The 20982-nt window shown below is 42.3% G+C and overlaps 1 protein-coding gene across 6 annotated transcripts in view; it reads right to left on the bottom strand.

Moving 5' to 3' along the window:
• hspg2 (heparan sulfate proteoglycan 2) overlaps window positions 1-20982 on the bottom strand; it is a 528081-nt gene that overhangs the window by 126379 nt on the left and 380720 nt on the right. For all 6 annotated transcript variants that reach the window (XM_068017554.1, XM_068017556.1, XM_068017557.1 and 3 more), the window contains 2 exons: window positions 20389-20541; window positions 11638-11783 (listed from right to left, as the gene is read on the bottom strand). In XM_068017554.1, coding sequence (XP_067873655.1) covers window positions 11638-11783; window positions 20389-20541 — 299 coding nt within the window. The remainder of the gene's footprint in view (window positions 1-11637; window positions 11784-20388; window positions 20542-20982) is intronic.

Below are 20982 nucleotides of genomic sequence, written 5' to 3'. Positions count from 1 at the left end.
TGTCAACATTTTCCATTATAAATGTCTATGTCTACAAGTATAATGGTAACTGGCTATCAGTGAATCCATTGCGGGGAAGAGTATAATTGTACCATGTCAAGTTTACATCCACTATTTTCATTATAACTGTGGACTTAGTGGATTTGTAATGGAAATATAACAATGACATTGAGAGAGTTGAAAATTCGGGACTGAAGTCAGGACTGTGCGTCAATTATCTCCGAACTCTAATCCTGCTTCACCAGAAGATTGCACGTAGTCTTGACTTTCCGACTGGTACTGGCGATTTCTTTTGCCTTTTGTTTGGTTAGAAGAGCAGTAACTCCATGCGTTTTCATGCAGGGGATATGCAACGCCTGCAAAAACTCAAGTATGTTCCCCAATAGATTTGGCTATGGCTGAGCAGTGTAAAATCTGACTGGAATATTTGTAGGGCAATTCCAAACATTCTCTCTGTCTTTATTCCTTCTCGTGGTCACATGCCACTCATGTCAAGAGAACAGCTTCGCCTGTCTCCTGGTCTCTGCCGGTCCTATTCTGTAACAAGAAGTAGTGGTGCATTTCCCTCTGTGGCTTCTAACACCCTGCGGGGAAGCATCTGCTTCTCTCCCACCCAAACCTTAACAGCCCAACGAAGATGAGCAGCTCAGGAGATGGCGAGTTGTAGCCGCAAGCTTACACCTCATCATTTTGTAGGACAGCTCACTGGGAGAGGAACAGCCACAAGATACAGAGGGAGTGTCACCTCACACTTCTGATAACAGATTGCAGTAGATTTGAGCCTTTAAGAATAGCAATGGTGCACACGTACAGTACCCACAATGGCAACAGGCAAACTCTGTTGTGATGCTTTCAACAGTACTGGATCTGATTGGGGTCAGTACAATCTTCGAATGCGAGAACTTACCATGTTCATTTACAATTTGTTCTCCCAGTAATGGCAAATCTGCATGAGATAGTCAGCATCATAGCAAACACATATTGTACTGCAAGCACAAGCTTTTGATTATCTATCTTAATGTCTCCTTCTGTGGCTCACTGTCTAGATTCATCAGATTACGTTCCTGTGATGTGCCTTGGAACATTTTATTATGTTAAAGGTGCTATATAAATATAAGTTGTTGTTGAGGACACCTCACTTCCATCTGCTACCTTCCTTGAGATTTCAACCAAGATCATGTGAACAATTTTATTGCAAATTGACCGGGATTTGATGCAATCTGATATATGAAGATCCCAAGAACAATCAGAACTCTCCTATCCCATCATTTTTCACTTATTGGTAACTGCAAAGAAGATGCAGCGAACTGCTGCAGTCGAGCAAATTTGTTCAGTAACAGGCAGTCCTTTGGCAAACCTGTTTGTAAGTGTCACATACTTTGATAAAAGAAAACAGAGCAAAATGTTTCAAAAGCTGCAAACAACAGTTAGCACTCAAACGTTAATGGGTTATTTCACATTATTAATGCAGAAATGCATTTAAACTGCACTATTTCACCAGCCACCAGGGGATGCAATTGCCAAGGGCTGAAACACCAAGTCAAGGATTTACAAAACAGCAGTTTGGAAGTTGCTTTGCATCAGATAATCCTGGGCTTGACACAAACAGTCAACATCTTAAAATGTTCCAGCCACTTCTCCTATTTTTATAAGTTTATTTTTATTCCAGCGCTGTTCCCTCTGCCGTGCAATGCAGATGCAGCTGGATTATTCCCAACCATCTGGAAAGAAAGGACTCGTAAGTTCAAGAAAGAATTTATGTTGGACTTTTCATGACCTCAGGTTATGTCAAAGCGCTTTACGGCGGGGTCATACAGACTCAATCCTCAGCTCAATCCCTAATCTACAAGTGGGGAGTTCCAGAGGGAGCAGGACCCAGGCAGCTGAAGGATCTGTCACCAACAGTGGGACAAAAAGAAGGACTGGTGGAGTCAGAGGAAGAGAAGAATCAGGAAGGGTTGCAGCCGTTTGCAGAGATAGGGAGTGATTAACAGATGACAATAGGGATTTCGAATTCAATGCATTGATGGGAAGCCAGTGCAGGAAAAAAGGGTGAGGGGCAAGTGGGACTTTCAGAGGGATTAGATGTGGCTAGATGAGTTAATGGAGGGTGAGGGATGGAAGGCATTAGAGTACTTATACTTGGAGATGACAAAGGCTTGCATGAGGGGTTCTGCAGCGGAATTTCTGAAGTAGGGGCGGATGTGAGAAACATTGCTGAGCTGGAAATAAGTAGTCTTGGCGACAGATAGAATGTGGGGTTTACAGTTCAGCTCAGGGGCGAGTGGGACATCAAGGTTATAAACTGTCTAAACCACACGATTGTGAGAAGGGCAACTTTAAGATCTTACCACAGGGGCATCAATAGTTGAGGTGGTCTTATTGTCAAAGAATGCTGAGTTTTTTGGCCACCAAGGTAACGGATTATTTGTAAAACGGGGACAACTGTGATGATCTGCTGGAGCTACCATAGGAATAACACAAAGTTCCACCACAATCAATCTCAGAGGTGGAAAGATAGAAGTTACATTATAAATGCACCTTCGCCTGGCCTCAGAATGTCTTAAAGTACATCACATTGAATGAATTCATTTTTTTGTGATACTGTTGCTTTGCAGACAAACACGGCGGTCAATTTGTGCACAGCAAGACCCCACAACACAGACAGGGTGAAGGACCTATTCTTGCAGCTTCTGGTGCTGCTGAGTTGAGAAGCGTTGCGTAGAAAAGTAAAATTGGGCCAGTTTTATGTTGTGGGGAAAAGCTCCTTTTTAAGTGCTGTACTTCTGTTAAATTCTTTACCACTGTGTTTCACTTCTGTCCCATCAGTGCATTTTGAACATTCACCTTAGAAAGTTCCAAACATTAGCCTCACCATTTCAAGATAAAAAGTGGTTTCCACGTGTTTACTGACTGAAATTGTTTTGTAACAGCCGCCTGTCAAGCCCAGAGGGAAACTCTTCCTTTGAGACTACGAACAGGAGGGGAGCATCGACATTTGGAAGGCCAAATACAGAAAACATAGCGGGGGGGAGGCAGTGGCGTAGTGGTAATGTCACTGAATTAGTAATCCAGAGGCCCAGGCTAATGCCCTGGGTTCAAATCCCACCACTGGAATTTAAAATCATAAAATAAAAATAAATGAATAAATAAAAAAAAAATCTGGAATTCAACGCTAGTCTCACTTCATGGCACCATTACAATTATCGATTGTCGCAAAAACCTATCTGGTTCACTAATGTCCTTTAGGGAAGGAAATCTACTGTCCTTACCTGGTCTGGCCTACATGTGACTCCAGACCCACAGCAATGTGGTTGACTCTTAACTGCCCTCCGAAATGGCCTAGCAAGCTACTCAGTTGTAAAGGGTAATTAGGGATGGGCAACACCAGCAATGCCCACATCCCATGAAAGAATAAAAAAACCTAGTCTAGTAGTAAGGTAAAAAAAATCAAAAAGGCTAATGGAATGTTGGCCTTTATCTCAAGGGGTTGGAACATAAAAGTGGGGGGGGGGGGGGGGGGGAAGTTATGCTTCAGCCACATAGTGTGATGGACAGACTGCGTCTAGAGTGTTTCACTCAGTGCTGGGCACCACCCCTCTGGAAGGATATATTGGCTATGGAAAGGGTGCAGTGCAGATTCACCAGAATGATACCCGGGATTAAAGGGTTAAATTATGAGGACAGGTTGCATAAACTTTGCTTCCCATGAGTATAGAAGTTTGAGGCGAGATTTGATCGAGGTGTTTAAAATGTTAAAAAGATTCGATAGAGTAGATAAGAGAAACTGTTTCTCTGCTGGGCGTCCTGAGGGGCTGAATGGCCTACCCCTGTTCCTGTATTCCCAATTTGTTCTGAGCGAGTGAGGTCGCTGTTGTTCATGAAAAGCATTTACCTCTGTAAACCTATTCGTCAGAAACAGCTGATGTGCTAGTCAGGTATAAAGTAGCAGAGGATCGCAGGTGCTCCTTCCTCTCCAGTCGGGATCTGCTGAACTCGAGTGAAAGGACACTCTGGAGGTAGGAGTGGGAGATCAGGCGCGAATGAAAGGACACTCTGGAGGTAGGAGTGGGAGATCAGGCGCAAGTGAAAGGACACTCTGGAGATAGGAGTGGGAGATCAGGCCTGAGTGAAAGGACACTCTGGAGGTAGGAGTGGGAGATCAGGCGCGAGTGAAAGGACACTCTGGAGGTAGGAGTGGGAGATCAGGCGCAAGTGAAAGGACACTCTGGAGATAGGAGTGGGAGATCAGGCGCGAGTGAAAGGACACTCTGGAGGTAGGAGTGGGAGATCAGGCGCGAGTGAAAGGACACTCTGGAGGTAGGAGTGGGAGATCAGGCACGAGTGAAAGGACACTCTGGAGGTAGGAGTGGGAGATCAGGCCCGAGTGAAAGTACACTCTGGAGGTAGGAGTGGGAGATCAGGCGCGAGTGAAAGGACACTCTGGAGGTAGGAGTGGGAGATCAGGCACGAGTGAAAGGACACTCTGGAGGTAGGAGTGGGAGATCAGGCACGAGTGAAAGGACACTCTGGAGGTAGGAGTGGGAGACCAGGCGCGAGTGAAAGGACACTCTGGAGGTAGGAGTGGGAGATCAGGCCCGAGTGAAAGGACACTCTGGAGGTAGGAATGGGAGATCAGGCGCGAGTGAAAGGACACTCTGGAGGTAGGAGTGGGAGATCAGGCGCGAGTGAAAGGATACTCTGGAGGTAGGAGTGGGAGATCAGGCGCGAGTGAAAGGATACTCTGGAGGTAGGAGTGGGAGATCAGGCCCGAGTGAAAGGACACTCTGGAGGTAGGAATGGGAGATCAGGCGCGAGTGAAAGGACACTCTGGAGGTAGGAGTGGGAGATCAGGCCTGAGGTTTAGTCAGGTCGCATTGAGGTAATCGCGATGTCTGCTTTTGGTGGAATGTGATTGGTTAAGCGATGACCAATCAGGAAGAGACAAATTACTTTAAAGACACTAAAACATTATGTTGCTAAAAGACAACTTCCAAACAGCTCTACAGAGATTAGGAGTCATCAAATTTGGCCAAGATTTTATAACAAATTTTTATGAAATTGAAGAGGTAATGCTGAAACAGGCACTTGCCTGAATCCACAATGATGCTATAATTAAACAGAAAAACCTCCATAAAACTATTGAAAGTCATTTAACACACACACATACATGCACATTATTTAGTACCTGAGAGCTCAAGTGACAAACACAGCACTTCAATGAGGTCTTTATAACATCATTTTCCTTTGCATACAGAGTGTGGTTAAAAGTCATGGGAGTGCAGTTCTCACCAAACTGATATCAATGAATTCATCTCTCTCGTGAATGTTCCACAGAGAGGTGACACTGCATCAAACCAATAGATTTGTCATGGCATGTCCTCAATCACAACTCCAAGGCTCATTCTTACAGTGCACACACACAGGGCCCCACAAGTATTAGGAATATTACATTGCAAAACAAATTGCTTTCAGGCCATTCCACTTGGTATCTCAGATGGGCGAGACTCCATGGTTGAATAAATGTTGACTGAAATCAGGCTCAAGTCTGACTTATTTGAAGCCACACTTTGGTTTAAGTATGCAACAAATTCAAACGTTACTCACTTTTAAAAAGAATCACAGTTTTATATATTTAGATGGAGATTGCAATTCATCCTGCTGATTCAGGTTATGAATCCGACGTCTACCATTTGTGTATGGGGCTTCTGTATTTGTGGGGATGTAGGCCTTGGAGAGGGTGCAGAGCTGATTTACTAGAGTGGTACCAGAGCTGCAGGACTTCAGTTACGTGGAGAGACTGGAGAAGCTGGGATTGTTCTTAAGGGGAGATTTAATAGAGGTGCTCAAAATTATGAAGGATTTGGAAAGAATAAATAAGGAGAAACTGTTTCCATAGGCAGAAGGGTCAGTAACCAGGGGACACAGATTTCAGGTGTTTGGCAAAAGAGCAGAGGGGAGAGGAGGAGAATTGTTTTGTTTTACAGCAGATGATGATGATCTGGAATGCACTGCCTGATAGGGTGGGGGAAGCAGATTTAACGGTAACTTTCAAAAGGGAATTGGATAAATATTTGAAAAGGAAAAATTTTACAAAGAAGGAGCAAGGGAGTGGGACTAATTGGATAGCTCCTTCAAAGAGTTGGCATAAGCACCATGGGCTGAATGGCCTCCTTCGGTGCTGTAAGATTCCATGAAACTATCTGTTAAAAAAGTTTAGTTGCCTAACTATTTTCACCAGGATGAAAAGTCAATTTGAATGATTTGTCATGTCGAATGATCTGAAGTTTGGTATAATGACAAATTCAGAATGGGAACGAGGTTTAAAGTTTATTCTAAAGGAAGTGATGCTCGACTTAAAGAATCGTGAGTCATACTGTGGTATGAAAGGTGCATTTACACTACTTCATTAGTGTTGGTGCACCCTGGAATCAAGACTGGCTTGATCTGAGAGTGAAGTGAAGCAAGACTCCCTCCTCTGAGGTAACTCCTTCATATCAATGTTTGCGATGTAAATGCATCCTCAGATTTGCAAGACCTACAATGCTGTTGCTTACACTGTTCAGGGTGATATCTGTGCAGGTTCACACAGTTTAAATCAACCCGTTCTAGCAGACATCACCTCATTGCTGATGTTATGCCATTGGCTCTCAGTCTGGCAACACCCCGATTTTAAATTTCTCATCCTTACTTTCACACCTGCTGCACACCTCCATGGCCTTGCCCCTGCCTATCTCTGTAATCTCTTCCAGCCCCACAACCCTCCAAGATATCTGCGCTCCTCTAATTCTGGCCTCTTGTGCATCCTTGATTTTAATTACTGCACCGCTGGTGGCCGTGCTTTCAGCTGCCTACGTCCTGAGGTCTGGCATTCTCTCCCTAAGCTCTCTGGCTCTCTCTCCATAAGACTAACCTTAAGAGTGATCTCTTTGATCAAGCTTTTGGTCACCTGTCCCAATATGTGGCTTGAAGCCAAATTTTGTCTGATGACACTCCTGTGAAGTGCGGTGGAACCTTTTACTACTTTAAGGTGCTTTCTAAATGCAAGTTGTTGTTGGTATTACTGGCGTTGAGGACTTGGCTGCAGTTTTATATTCTGGCTCCTTCAAAATGATTTCATACAAGTTGGAAACCAACCCACAGAGGGACAAGCCAGTGTGGGACCGGAATGTGCACAGAAACAAGCAGTTGATCAGTTAGGAATGAGAATTATTTTTAATTTGGCAAAGGTAAAATTGAAGGAAAAAACAGAGATGTTCTGGAATGGGAAAGAGTCAGTACTTTCAGAGCGTATGAATGTTTTGTAGTATTAATGCAGTGAAACAACCAAGTCTGAGCCTGAGTTTCCAAGTACAGAGGTCTGCTGTCCTGGACATCTGCTGCAAACCTACGACTGCCCTAGACACCTGTCTCACACCAGCCACTGCCCTGCTTGTAATGGAATGGCCTGAAAGCCAGCGGGTCAGTAGTTGCTCAGCAAGCTCCAGTGCCCAGACACAGGCAGCTACCTGCAGCTCTTGGATACGTCTCTGGAAAACATGAGCATTGTTGCCAATTCCCATCGGAAAGAAACCAAATAAGGACATAGCCTGGACAGGGAGAAGAGAAGAGTGCAAACAGCAAAGCAAGATCAGACACACGCAGTACATCACTGATGGAAGACTTGTATTATTGCAGTGTTGCTAAGAGACCCATTTAACAATGGAAGGTTGATTTTGTCTGAAAGTTTATCTTCTAAAGTTCCCTCAGTAACACCTCCCACTTCCTTCTTTAGATTTGTCAAAGTCACACTGCTTCCCTATTTTCTATCTAACCCAGAGTCATGGATGGACCCTCAGCACAGAACCCCTAATCATCTCTCCAAACCTTGACTTTATTCAGCAGTTCACAAGACAAAGCTGGCATGTGGGAGTGTAATTCAGAGGCAGCTCTAGCACTGACTCAAACATCATGGTCAGAAATGAGAAACACGCAGTTACCTTGGCGGAATTGATTATAAAACTATCTGTACAATTATGAATGTTGCTTGGGGTTGGTAAATATACCAAGTAGTTTACTACTGTAAAGGAAGATCCCAGATCAAGTGCCTAACTTGCGTTGAATTGCCCAATCTGAGACACTTGGCATTGGGCAGGATGGAAGGAGGGTACAACTAGCTTCCAGCACTATCAGGTTAAGACTGGGCTGGGAGCGTAAAGTTAGAGAAAGCTCCCTTAACTGACTGTTACCCTATCACTCCTGCTGGAAAGTGTGCCTATGGTCGTTTGATGATAATAGGATTGGCTTGGCTCATCAGGGATGCCTCATTTAGCCAGATAGCTCACTGATACATGATCAGTGGCCACATAGGAAAGTTCCAGGGAGTCAGTGTCCATGGTACCAGGCAGGACAGGATGGGAAAGAGGAAGAAAATGTGGGAGAGAGAATGATAAGCAAGCAACAGTCGTCTTCCTAAGTTGAGAGTGGGCCATTCTTATGGTGTTGAACAGTCTATGTCTTGTGTGGTTCCTGCAGCTTTTCAAGCATGGGGAGAAGCAGCAAAACACTCTGGGGTTTATTCTATGACCCAGTGCTCCTAGTGAAGGCATTTGTGAAAGTGAAGGTGTACCACCGTTGTTTTCCCATTTGTTGCCTTATTGACAGCAAATCATGGGCTGTGCACCTGTGATTTCCTCAGATGTGCGCGCTGGGCAGACTGTCTGATCTCAGAATCTCTCCATTTCTACTGCCTGTTCTTGGGTAGATTGGGATGAATGAGTATTACCTTCCCAAAGGTGGTAATGAGTGAAATGTTTACTAATGAAAACATTTTCATCAGAGAATGTAATTTTTTTATTCTGCATCTTCCTAAGTTCTGACCCAGCTATATCAAAGGATTAACATACAGCACTAAATTTTCAGAGAAATGTTAAATTATTGTGAAATCCAGAGTATGTCTTACATACTCCAACTTCCTACTGCTGTTAGAGAAATTATAATCACAGCAATATCGAAGTTGCCTCTCTGTATTTGGAGAATATATATCGTCATGGACCTGTAATTATTTTTCTCCTCGGATTAAAAACAGTGTGTGTGCCTTTAAGACTTTGTTAAAAACAGTGCATCTTTAAGGGAGAGAACATTCTGGAATTCCTGAGACACAGTGTTGCCTTGGGCAACAAAAAGGAGAGAGAGGTCACATGATGTAACATTTTCACTTTGTGTGTAGAGCTGACAGGGACCGGTCTGAACCAGTTTTGCTCTGACAGACTTTCCAGCGAGGCGTGCTGAAGGAAAAGAGGTGTTTTATTCTCTCTCCGCAAAACATTCTACAGGGTGCTACAAACCAAGCTAATTTCCTCAGTAAAGAAGAAAAGTTTTTCTTTCTCAAGAAATTATTTGTACTGCTGTGCTCATCATTCAAAGGACTGTTTAATGCTTGCTACAGCTGAAGAGTTGAATGCCTATTTACTGAAGGACTATTTTTATCAAATCCGGATGAAGACTTCGAGTGACCTTTGACCATTTCCACATTGGAAGACGTCATCTATCAGGAATGTAACCTACAAAAACTTGCTTATTTTATTTATTCTAAAGAGACAGCTAATTTTTTTTAAAACTCCACTTTTAAAACCGGACTACTGTTATTTTTGAATGTATGTGCGTGAATGCGGGAGTTAGATTAAAATAAGAAGTTATAAGCTCTTTAGACCTAGGTTTATCTTAATAGTGTTTAAGATTTAGTTTTTGATAAATAGTTGATTTGTTGTTGTCTAAAGATACCTGGTTTGGTCGGTTTCATTCTGGGGTTACTAGAGTGTTTAATTTGGCTGTTTTCTGATTGGTTGTGAAAGCTTAATAATATGCTGTGACCTGTGGAGTGACGGGACTGAATTAACAGTGCATTGCTCCCACCGCGGTCGTAACAATATATAAAACAAAAATCGCACAAAGTGCAGCTTCCACACAACTAACCCAATAGTATTAGTTATGAAGAAGCTGTGGATCCTTGGGCTCAGGTTTGTGCCTAGGTCTCCATTTCTTAGCCGATCAAGCCCCACACCAATGTAGTTGACTTTTAACTTTGAAATAGTCCAGCAAGCCACTCAGTTGTATTAGCACCTCTCAAGGCAATAGATGTGGCAATAAATGCCAGCCTTGACAGTGGTGACCCTGAGAATTAATTAGAATTTTTTTAAAAAGAGACTTTAATTAACCAGTGCCACAATGAGCCGGTTCAGCCAATTAGGAGGAGCTGATTTGATCCAATCAGTAGTTGGCATAATTGGGCGGCACAGTGGTTAGCACCACAGCCTCACAGCTCCAGCGATCCGGGTTCGGTTCTGGGTACTGCCTGTGTGGAGTTTGCAAGTTCTCCCTGTGACCGCGTGGGTTTCCGCCGGGTGCTCCGGTTTCCTCCCACAAGCCAAAAGACTTGCAGGTTGATGGGTAAATTGGCCATTGTAAATTGCCCTTAGTGTAGGTAGGTGGTAGGAGAATGGTGGGGATGTGGTAGGGAATATGGGATTAATGTAGGATTAGTATAAATGGGTGGTTGTTGGTCGGCACAGACTCGGTGGGCCGAAGGGCCTGTTTCAGTGCTGTATCTCTAAATAAATAAATAATTGTTCTCCAACTTTCTTTGTGTGGAATTTAAATTTATTCAAAAAAAGATTTCAAATCTGCACAGAATCATCATTGATGAGAAGGTTCAGGCTGAGCAGGTAGTGTCTGATGTGCATTTGTGAACTGATTGCTTCAGATATAAACAATATTTTGTCATTCCCATCACTCTACCAGTGGCAGTGAAAGTTCCAGCTGTTTGGGACTTCTTTCCCCACTGGATGTTTTCTGGCCCTCACTGCTGCTACCAGCACATCTGTTCCTGAAAATTGGGGTTTCTGCTTTGTTGGAAAATTCTACACCCAATTTCATAAGCAAAATTGGGACAGGGAATCTTCATATCTTAGTAAGCAAAGATTTAATTTTCAGACTGGCACTGAACTGGTATTACTGCTGTTGGTATGGTTCGGGGGTTTAAACGGTCTGAGCAGCAGGAATTTTGGGTCATCATGGTGGAGATTCTGTGGAGAGTGTTGGGCAAATTGTGTCTCAAAATAAAATCTATCAAAAACGCAATTCACTCACAAACTGGAATATAACCCTTCTCCAGCGTGGAAAGTCATAAAACCCTAAGAAGTAATTGTCAAAAGTTTGAATTTTCTTATTTCGGTAATTACATTTACATAGCATTTATACATTATACTCACACTCTCACTCTTATTTGGTTCCACAACCTTTGGTGGAGGAATTCATTTTTTATTTGATCTATTCTTCGGTGCTCTTTGCAACTGATCTATAAATCATTGGATAAAACAGTTACGTCGCCCTGGTATAATGCCAACAACCGTTGGTCAATGGTGGCAACGTACCAGTAAAGCTGGTGGGATCCATGGGAAGACAAAAAGAATGGTTCCATCAGGCACAGCAGAACAACCTATTTATATCACAAGTGGCAAAATTAAAATCGCACTGTATCCAGAGATGATTGGAGTTGCCCTCATTTCACATCAAAATTAAGACACGGTCATCTGACTAACTCAATAGCATTCTCCAGGATTTTGAGTGCACCTTGTAAGTGAATAAGGTCAGTGGTACCTGCAGTGGTAGTTCTCCTCCATGCTTCTTCCAAGAGAGCATCGGTGAAGGCTGCCCTCCTGCTCGACAGTACAACCTAACAGTATCGCCCTCTGGGACCTCTATCCGCTGTGGACTGACCTGTACCTGAGGCAGGTTACCGCTACCTACAGAGACAAGTAGGACACATTGAACTTCAAAATTCAAATATACCAATTGATATTGAGCAAGAATCACCATTCTTGGAAATTAAAGGTTTAAAACAAGAAAGGCTGGCAGTTCTTCCAAACAAACGACCACTAAATCATAAAATGATTACAACAAAGGCGGCGGCCATTTAGCCCATCGTGTCTGTGCCAGCTTTCTCGAGAGTAACTCAGTTAGTCCCACTCCCTTGCCTTTTTCCTGTAGCCCTGCAATCATTTCCCTCCAGATAATTATACAATTCCCTTTTGAAAGTCACAATTGAATCTGGCACCACCACACTGTCAGGCAGTGTTTTCCCAATCCTAACCACTCGCTGTGAACAAAGCTTTTCCTCATGTCACTGTTGGTTCTTTTGCCAATCACTTTAATTTAGTGTACTCTGGTTCTTGACACTTGCACCAATGAGAAACAGTTTCTCCCTATCTACTCTGTCCAGACCCCTCATGATTTTGAACACCTCTATCAAATCTCCTCTAAATCTTCCCTTCTCGAAGGAGAACAACCCCAGCTTCTCCAGTCTATTCTCATATCTAAAGTCCCTCATCTCCGCAACTAATCTTGTAAATCTTTTTTGCATCCTCTCCAGTGCTTTTATATTCTTCCTGAAGTGTGGTGCCAGGAATTGGACCCAATACTCCAGTTGCGGCAGCACCAGTGTTTTATAAAGGTTCACCCATAACTTCCTTGCTTTTGTACTCTTATGCCTCTATTTATAAATCCCAGGATCCGGTATCCTTATTTACTGCTTTCTCAATCTGTTCTGTCACCTTCCATGATTTGCAACTTACAAATTCTTCGATTACTTCAGCCTGGTGCATTTTGATTACAGTAATTTTTGTTTCCAATTTTTAAAGACAGGTAAATTCTAAAATGTACAATTATACATGACAGGTTTGATGTCTCTCTTTTAGTTCAACTTATGTACAAATGTAGAAAAGTATAAAACTGGAGGTACTCTGAAGTCCTTTTAAACATTTGGCATCTCAAAAAAGAGACATGTGGCCTCCTTGAAGCCTGTTACATGTAGGAACTTATTTAATATTTGTGAAGGAGTCAGTACCACAGAGGAACACACAAAACACAATAAGCTCAAACTCAAATGAGTCATTGAGAAATGGGAGAAACTTTCATTGAAGGAGGTTGGGCCACATTGAAAGCATAAGGAAGATAACACCCAAATTAGCTTTTCTGCATTTTCAATGCTCATAAACAGATGAAATGTATCAATTCTAAATAGCAAAATTTAGAGACAAGCTTAGACCAGAAAATTACAAAAGCTGCCTTACCAATAGAGTCAAGGCAGTCCATTGTTTATTGACCCAAGACTTGGCCAGAAAAATTAAAATAAGCCTTCACCCGACTTTGCAGTAAGAAGGGCGGCACAGTGGCGCAGTGGTTAGCACCGCCGCCTCACAGCTCCAGGGACCCGGGTTCGATTCCGGGTACTGCCTGTGTGGAGTTTGCAAGTTCTCCCTGTGGCTGCGTGGGTTTTCTCCGGGTGCTCCGGTTTCCTCCCACAAGCCAAAAGACTTGCAGGTTGATAGGTAAATTGGCCATTATAAAATTGTCACTAGTATAGGTAGGCGGTAGGGAAATATAGGGACAGGTGGGGATGTTTGGTAGGAATATGGGATTAGTGTAGGATTAGTATAAATGGGTGGTTGATGTTCGGCACAGACTCGGTGGGCCGAAGGGCCTGTTTCAGTGCTGTATCTCTAATCTAATCTAATCTAAAAAAACCATAAGGCTAGAGCTAAAGAATAACACATTGTCCAATGTTTATTAACAAATGAATCTGATATCCTTTTCCTATTAACACCTTGACTCACAAAGGTTCTTTTCCATTCACAATGAACATCAAGAACAGAGCTAAATTAAACTGAAGAACTGCTTCCTGGGGAGAGGGGGTGGGAGGGTAGCAGCAGAACAAGAGGAGAAACAGCAAGTTGTGTAAGAAAGCTCGGTTGCGGGGAGATATTGACTGGACAAATCAGATTGGCAGAGGTAACACGGAAGACGAATTTGTGGAGCGCATCAGGGATTGTTACTAAGAGCAATACGTTGCCGAACCTACCCGGGAACAGGCTATTTTAGATCTAGTAATGTGTAATGAGGTCAGATAAAGAAGAGATATTGTAGTTAAGGAACCTCTAGGGGTAGCGATCACAACATGGTAGAATTTCAAATTCAGTTTGAGGGCGAGCAAGTCAGATCTCAAACCAGTGGCTTCAACTTAAACAAAAGCAATTACAGAGGTATGAACAAAGAGTTGTCTAAAGTGGCCTGGGAAAATAGACTAAGGGGAAGGTCAGTGGATCAGCAGTGGCAGACATTTAAGCAGATGTTTCATAATGCTCAGCAAAAATTAATCCTGGTCAAAAAGAAGGACTTGACGAGAAGGATGAACACCTGTTGTTAACAAAGGCGGTCAAGGAGAGTATCCAATCAAAAATTAAGGCATACAAAGCGGCGAAAACTAGTGGTAGGCTTGAGGATTGGGAATTTTTTTTTTTTTTAGAAACGAGCAGCGGATGACTAAAAAGCTAATAAAGAGGGAGAACATTGATTATGAAAGTAAATTAGCAAGAAATATAAAAACCAACAGCTAGAGCTTCTACAGGTATATAAAAAGAGAGTAGCTAATGTGAGCGTGGGACCCTTGGAGGATGCGACTGCAGAATTGATAACGGGAAACAGGGGAAATGGCAGAAAATTTAAAACAATATTTTGCAAGATTTTGTAACAGTCTCTTTCATGTGGGACAAAGTATTTGACAAACTAATGGGACTAAAGGCAGCATCCAAGGGTTTTAAAGGAAGTGGCTGCAGAGATAGTGGAGGCATTGGTCAAAATATTCCAGAACTCACTGGATTCCGGGAGGGTCCCAGCAGAGAGGGAGACAAAAAGCAGGAAACTATAGGCCAGTCAGCCTAACATCGGTCATTGGGAAAATGCTGGAGTCCATTATTAAGGAAGAAATAGCAGGACATTCAGAAAAGCTAAACGCAATCAAACAGAGTCAACATGGTTTTGTGAAAGGAAAATCATGTTTGACAAATTTGCGAGAGTTCTTTGAGGATATAACAAGCAGAGTTGATAAAGGGGAACCGGTAGATGTAGTGTACTGGATTTCCAGAAGGCATTCGATAAGGTGCCACATAAGAGATTATTGCGTAAGATAGGAGCTCACGGTATTGGGGGTAATGTATTAGCATGGATTGAGGATTGGTTAACTCACAGAAGACAGAGAGTCGGGATTAATGGGTCTTTTTCAGGTTGGAAAGACGTAACTAGTGGAATGCCACAAGGATCAGTCCTGCGGTCTGAATTATTTACTATCTATATTATTGACTTGGAGGAGGGGGCAGAGTGTAATATATCCAAATTTGCTGACGATACAAAAATAGGTGGGAGGGCATGTTGTGATGAGGACATAAGGAATCTGCAAGGGGATATAGATAGCTTGAGTGAGTGGGCAAAAACTTGGCAGATGGAGTTTAATGTAGGAAAGTGTGAGGTCATGCACTTTGGTAGGAAGAATCAAAAGGCAGACTATTATTTAAATGGAGAGAGACTCCAAAAAAGTGCTGCACAGAGGGATCTGGGTGTTCTTGTGCATGAAACACAAAACGTTAGCATGCAGGTGCAGCAAGTAATTAACAAGGCAAATGGAATTTTGGCCTTTATTGCTAGGAGGTTGGAGTTTAAAAATAGGGAAGTCTTGTTACAACTGTACAGGGTATTGGTGAGGCCACACCTGGAGTACTGTGTACAGTTTTGGTCCCCGTATTTAAGAAAGGATATACTGGCATTGGAGGCAGTTCAAAAGAGATTCATTAGGCTGATTCCTGGGATGAAGGGGTTGACTTATCAAGAACAGCTAAACAGTTTGGGCCTTTATTCATTACAGTTTAGAAGAATGAGAGGTGATCTTATCGAAACGTACAAAATTCTGAGGGGGCTTGACACAGTAGATGTTGAAAAGATGTTTCCACTAGTGGGGGAATCTCGAACTAGGGGACATAGTTACAGAATAAGGGGACACTCATTTAAAACTGAGATGCGAAGGAATTTCTTCTCTCAGAGGGTAATGAATGACTGGAATTCTCCACCCGAGAGAGTTGTGGAGGCTAAATCACTAAAAGTATTTAAAGAGGAGGTAGATAGATTTTTGAAATATCGGGGAGTTGAGGGCTATGAGGAGCTGGCACGAAAGAGGAGTTGAGGTCTGGGGCAGATCAGCCATGATCTTATTGAATGGCGGGGCAGGTTGGAGGGGCCGAATGGCCTACTTTCTATTTCCTATGTTCTTACTCTCTTATGAGATGAGGTCAACTACTTAAGGGAGGATGAACTGCTGTGGTCAAGGTGTGGAGCACCAATGTAAATATGTTCTTTTCAACTGCATTATAATGTCACTAACTATAGCATTTAGAACAACTTTTCCTTCCAGTTACTGCTAAATATATTCGAAAGTGTGTCCTCTAGACAATGGCCGATTGGATGTTGATGTTGAATGATTACGGCAAGCTGTTGCTGCCTTTACAATTTAGTCGAAAAATTATTCAAATGGATTTTAATCTTCAACCCTGGCCTAATTTTCACTGAACAACCTTTTACCCATCATTTCAGGGCGGTAAAGGCAAAGTACTGAAATTGTATCCCTACTTTGGATTATTGTGGAACTTGGTGATATATAGGACTGAAGTAAAAACAATTAAGGTAGGATTAGGCCATACGGCCCCTCAAATCTGATTTGCCATTCAATTCGATCATGACTGATCTCTGTCTTGACTCCACTTCCCCACCCTATCTCCATTTCCGTCCATTCCCTAAGTGCCCAAAAATCTATTGACGGCAGTCTTGAATATACTCATTGACTGAACCTCTGGGGTAGAAAATTCCAAAGATTTACACCCCTCTAACTGAAGAAATTTCTCTTCATCTCAGTCCTAATTGCCTGACCCCTTATCCTGAGATCATGACCCTGAGTAAAACAGGGGAGATGGTGACGTATTGGTAATGTCACTGGACTAGTAATCCAGAGGCCCAGGCTAATGACTCGGGGACATGGGTTCAAACCGCACCACAGCAGCTAGTGGAATTTAAATTCAATTAATTCATAAATAAAAAGCTGGAATTGAAAGCTAGGCTCAGTAACTGTTTGTTATAAAAACCCATCTGGTTCACTAATGTCCTTTAGGGAAGGAAATCTGCCGTCCTTAACTAGTCTGGCCTACGCGTGACTCCAAACCCACAGCAATGTGGTTGACTCTGAACTGCCCTCTGAAATGGCCTAGCAAGCCACTCGGTTGTCAAGGGCAACTAGGGATGGGCAACAAATGCTGGCCTTGCCCGCGACGTCCACATCCCATGAAAGAATTTTTAAAAATCTACCCTGTCAAACCCTCTAACAATTTTATACATTTCGATGGGATCATTCTTCCAAACTCTAGAGAACATCGACCCATTCTACGCGATCTCTCTTCACAGGACAACCCTCTCATCCCAAAATGATCCGAGCAGCCCCGTCATCGCAACTAATGTTGGTGCAACTTTCAAGTTGTTAGGCTTTTGTTATCTAATTTTCTATTTTTTCCCCTTGGAACCAATGAAAAAAATGACAAAACTACTTCAAATTAATGCCTAATTATGCTTGGAGCCATTTTCAAAATGAAATAACTTCCAATGGAGTATGTCTTTAAACTGTACCAACTATCAAAAAGGTTATGTCATGTTCTACAGTACCCTTCTGAGTGAGTGGTTTATTCAATTGGTTTGTTCATTAAAGGACAAGTGTCAGTCCCAAATTATCCATTCATCAGTGTAAAGCAAATGGTTTCATCTGTTTGCACATCAGAATAGAACTTAACAGTACTTCATAGAAAGATTTAAGAAAATGAATGCCTAGCTTGGTTTTGTGGAATAAATTTAACAAGACCACAAAAAGAGAAGTACGAGAGTAGCAGAGACAGCAAGCAGCATTCTGCACGATACTTTCTGGTGCATTGGCAATTGCTCCACATTAAATCCTCAACTGGCTTCCAGGCTGTGGGTTTTTAAAATAGGATGTTACAGACTGCAAAATGCATGAGGGTTGCCACAGCAACACAAAAGCAGGGCAGGTTGTCCAAAGACAGGAAGGAGGAATGCAGACAGTTTTGGTTATATAATTTAGCTGCATTATGGCAGACAATCCACAAGATCAACAATGCTCATTCCCTTTTATAATGGCTACACCAGATCTAATCAATCCAACATAGACACCTAATCCCCATTTATGTACTGCAGCACTGCCCGACTGCACAAGAATGTTTCTGCAAATGTAGTGATATATCTCTACCCGAGGGATGGGATGGAGGTTAAGTAATGATGTCTTGGCCTCAGTTGGGCATTAGTTCAGTGAAGCCTGCTTATCACATTGTTTTTTGGTAGTAAAACTGTTTTTTTCATATTATTCATTTTGTTCAATTCGTAATGGAGACAATTCCATGTCACATTTATTAAATTTTTACGTGTATCATTGAAATGAATTTAATTATTTGTGTAAAGCCACATTTTCCCTATCTTACTTGCTTTATTTATTCCAACTCTGCAGCCCATATCCTAATTCACACCAAGTGTGCTCGCTGACCGACTGGCCTGGGTCTACTACCACCTTGAATTTAAAATTCCTAACTTTGCATTCAAGTCCCTCCAAGGCCTCAGCCCTCCTCATCTCTCTAACCTCCTCTAGCCCCACCACTCTCAGAGATCTCTGCAATTCCTCCCAATTCTGCCCTCTTGTGCAATCCACACTTCCTTCAGCCATCATTGGCAGTCATACCTTCATGTGTCTGGGTCCAAGGCTCTGGAAATCCATCCCTAAATTTCACATCTCCTTTATGATGCTCCTTAAAATCTCTCTCTCTCTTTGATCAAGCATTTGGTCACCTTTCTCAATATCTCTTAATGTGGCTTGTGTCAAATTTTGACTGATACTCATGTCAAGTATCTTAAGACATTTTACTACTTTACAGGTGCCATATAAATGCAAGTTGTAGTTGTTGTTGTTGTATACATGGAAGTGAATAAACCCTTTGATTTGCTTACGCCTATTTTGCAAAATTTCACGTGTTTCAGTTTGTGCTTTCGGCTTTGAATTTTATTTTCAGCATCATCCAAAAAGAATCAGAATTTGAAAGTGGAAATTGTTTTGCCAGCTCACATTTGTCCCTTCTTTATATAAAACAAAGCTTTTCTTTAAAAAAAAAATTAAACAGGGCACAGGCACAGAGCAACAGCTGTTATCATAATGTCAAAATGCCTTCTCAAGGGCAATTAGGAATGGGCAATAAATGCTGGCATAGCCAGTGATGCCCACACCCCATGAATGAATAAATAAAAAAGACTGTGCCCCCAATTAATCTGCTTCTATATCATTGATCTTACTGAATACTGGATATATGTTCCTTGGCAAATAGCAAGGCAATGAGAATAAGCCACAATCGAAGTAGGAGAATGGAGCTTCAGTAGAGTAAGTTACAGAAAAGCAAATACAGCACAAGAGACTGAATGATTCAAAATTATTAGTTTCTTTCATGTGCCTTTGTAAACCCATTTCTGGCCAATTTATTTATTGCATACGTTTAGTATTTAAATTGGAAAGGACAAACAGAACACTCCAGTGCTCACCTAACTGTTGAACCAAATCACGCTTTGTAAAATTGTGGGGGGGGGGGGGGGGGGGGGGGGGAAGGGAGGGGGAGGTGGTGAACATGACTAGAAATGCAGGATGTAAACCTTCTATCATTTTGACTCAAGCCAAGTGGACAAATCTCAAAGAAAATAATTCCTTGAATCTCTTTGTGGTAAAGGGCAGAAATAAATTCGACCAATGGTCATTGATTTATTGAAATTCTTATTTAAGTTCTGTTATATTCTAATTGATCTGGTGAACATCACCAGCAACCCTTAGATTGTAACTGACGCATTTCTTAACAAGTGACCTTTTGGGAATTTGCCAGTGAAAGAGTTGGAACTTTTACAGCGGGTACCCTTCAGTGAGAGGAGCCCAGTTTCTTTCCTGCGCAAGTACATCATCCATTACGTTAACCCCACTTGCTACTGAAAATATACCTGGACTTGATTTTAATTCCATTTAAGTCTTTATAACCATAACCCATAACTCTTTGTTCCCATGTCTTGGCTTAATTGCAGCTAAGGTGATTGTGGCTGCTGTAGAGAGAGAGAGTACACAAGGGCAGAGTACATTGAATGAGTGAGGTGTAAATGTGCGCTATTTCATTTGGGAATTGTGTCCATGATCCAGTCACACAACGCATTTTCCAAACACGCAATATCTCTCCTCCTTAGCTTATAGAGCTCAGAGCACTGTGATCACCTGACTCTGCACAGACCAAGAATTAAACAAAGGGCATTCTTAGTTTGAGTACGGCTCAGTATCCCAGGTGTTGAGCCTTAGGGGAGCTAATCCAAGCTCATTAATTGGTTGCACAGTAAACATGGTTTTCAGGGTGCAGGTAACATGAAGATGGCACGAGTGAAATTTAAATTGGTTCTTACTCTGCACGTAGAGAATGGACGTGTCAGTGTGGTGTCCAGCACTGTTCGAAGCTTTGCAGGAGTACTCTGCTTCATCTGAGCGCTCCACAGCTACAATTCGAAGAAGTCCACCCTGAATTACTGAATTTGGTGAAATAACATTACCTTGGCCTCCTGAAATAAAGAGAAAGCTTGATATAATTGCCATAATAATCACGCTGTGGGCAATATTTTTCCAGTAGTCGGACTAGAAGATAATTTTGGATTTTAACAGGTTGGAAACAGATTAATATGAGGTGTTTAGTAGATATTGCCCATCCTCGCTGCTAATAGAGAAGTTGCCTATGTAAACTTGTCACATTGTAATTACACTTTCAGCCTCCCAGTGGCAGCACTGCACCACTGGTGGAAGGGTATAATTACAGCACAACAGGTTTACACATACACAGGGTGAAATTGGTCTTTGCTAGCAGCACAAAATGGGGTCGTGGCGAATCAGCAGCTGATTTCTCACTGTGCCCGATCTTCTTTCCACTGAAGTTCAGAGACAATAGTTCAAAATATTGGAGAACAGAAGGCTGAGAGGTGATTTGATAGAGGTATTCAAAATCATGA

The sequence above is a fragment of the Heterodontus francisci genome, chromosome 37 (assembly GCF_036365525.1).
Source record: "Heterodontus francisci isolate sHetFra1 chromosome 37, sHetFra1.hap1, whole genome shotgun sequence".
NCBI classification, from domain to species: domain Eukaryota; kingdom Metazoa; phylum Chordata; class Chondrichthyes; order Heterodontiformes; family Heterodontidae; genus Heterodontus; species Heterodontus francisci.
This window is presented reverse-complemented; position numbering and strand designations above follow the sequence as displayed.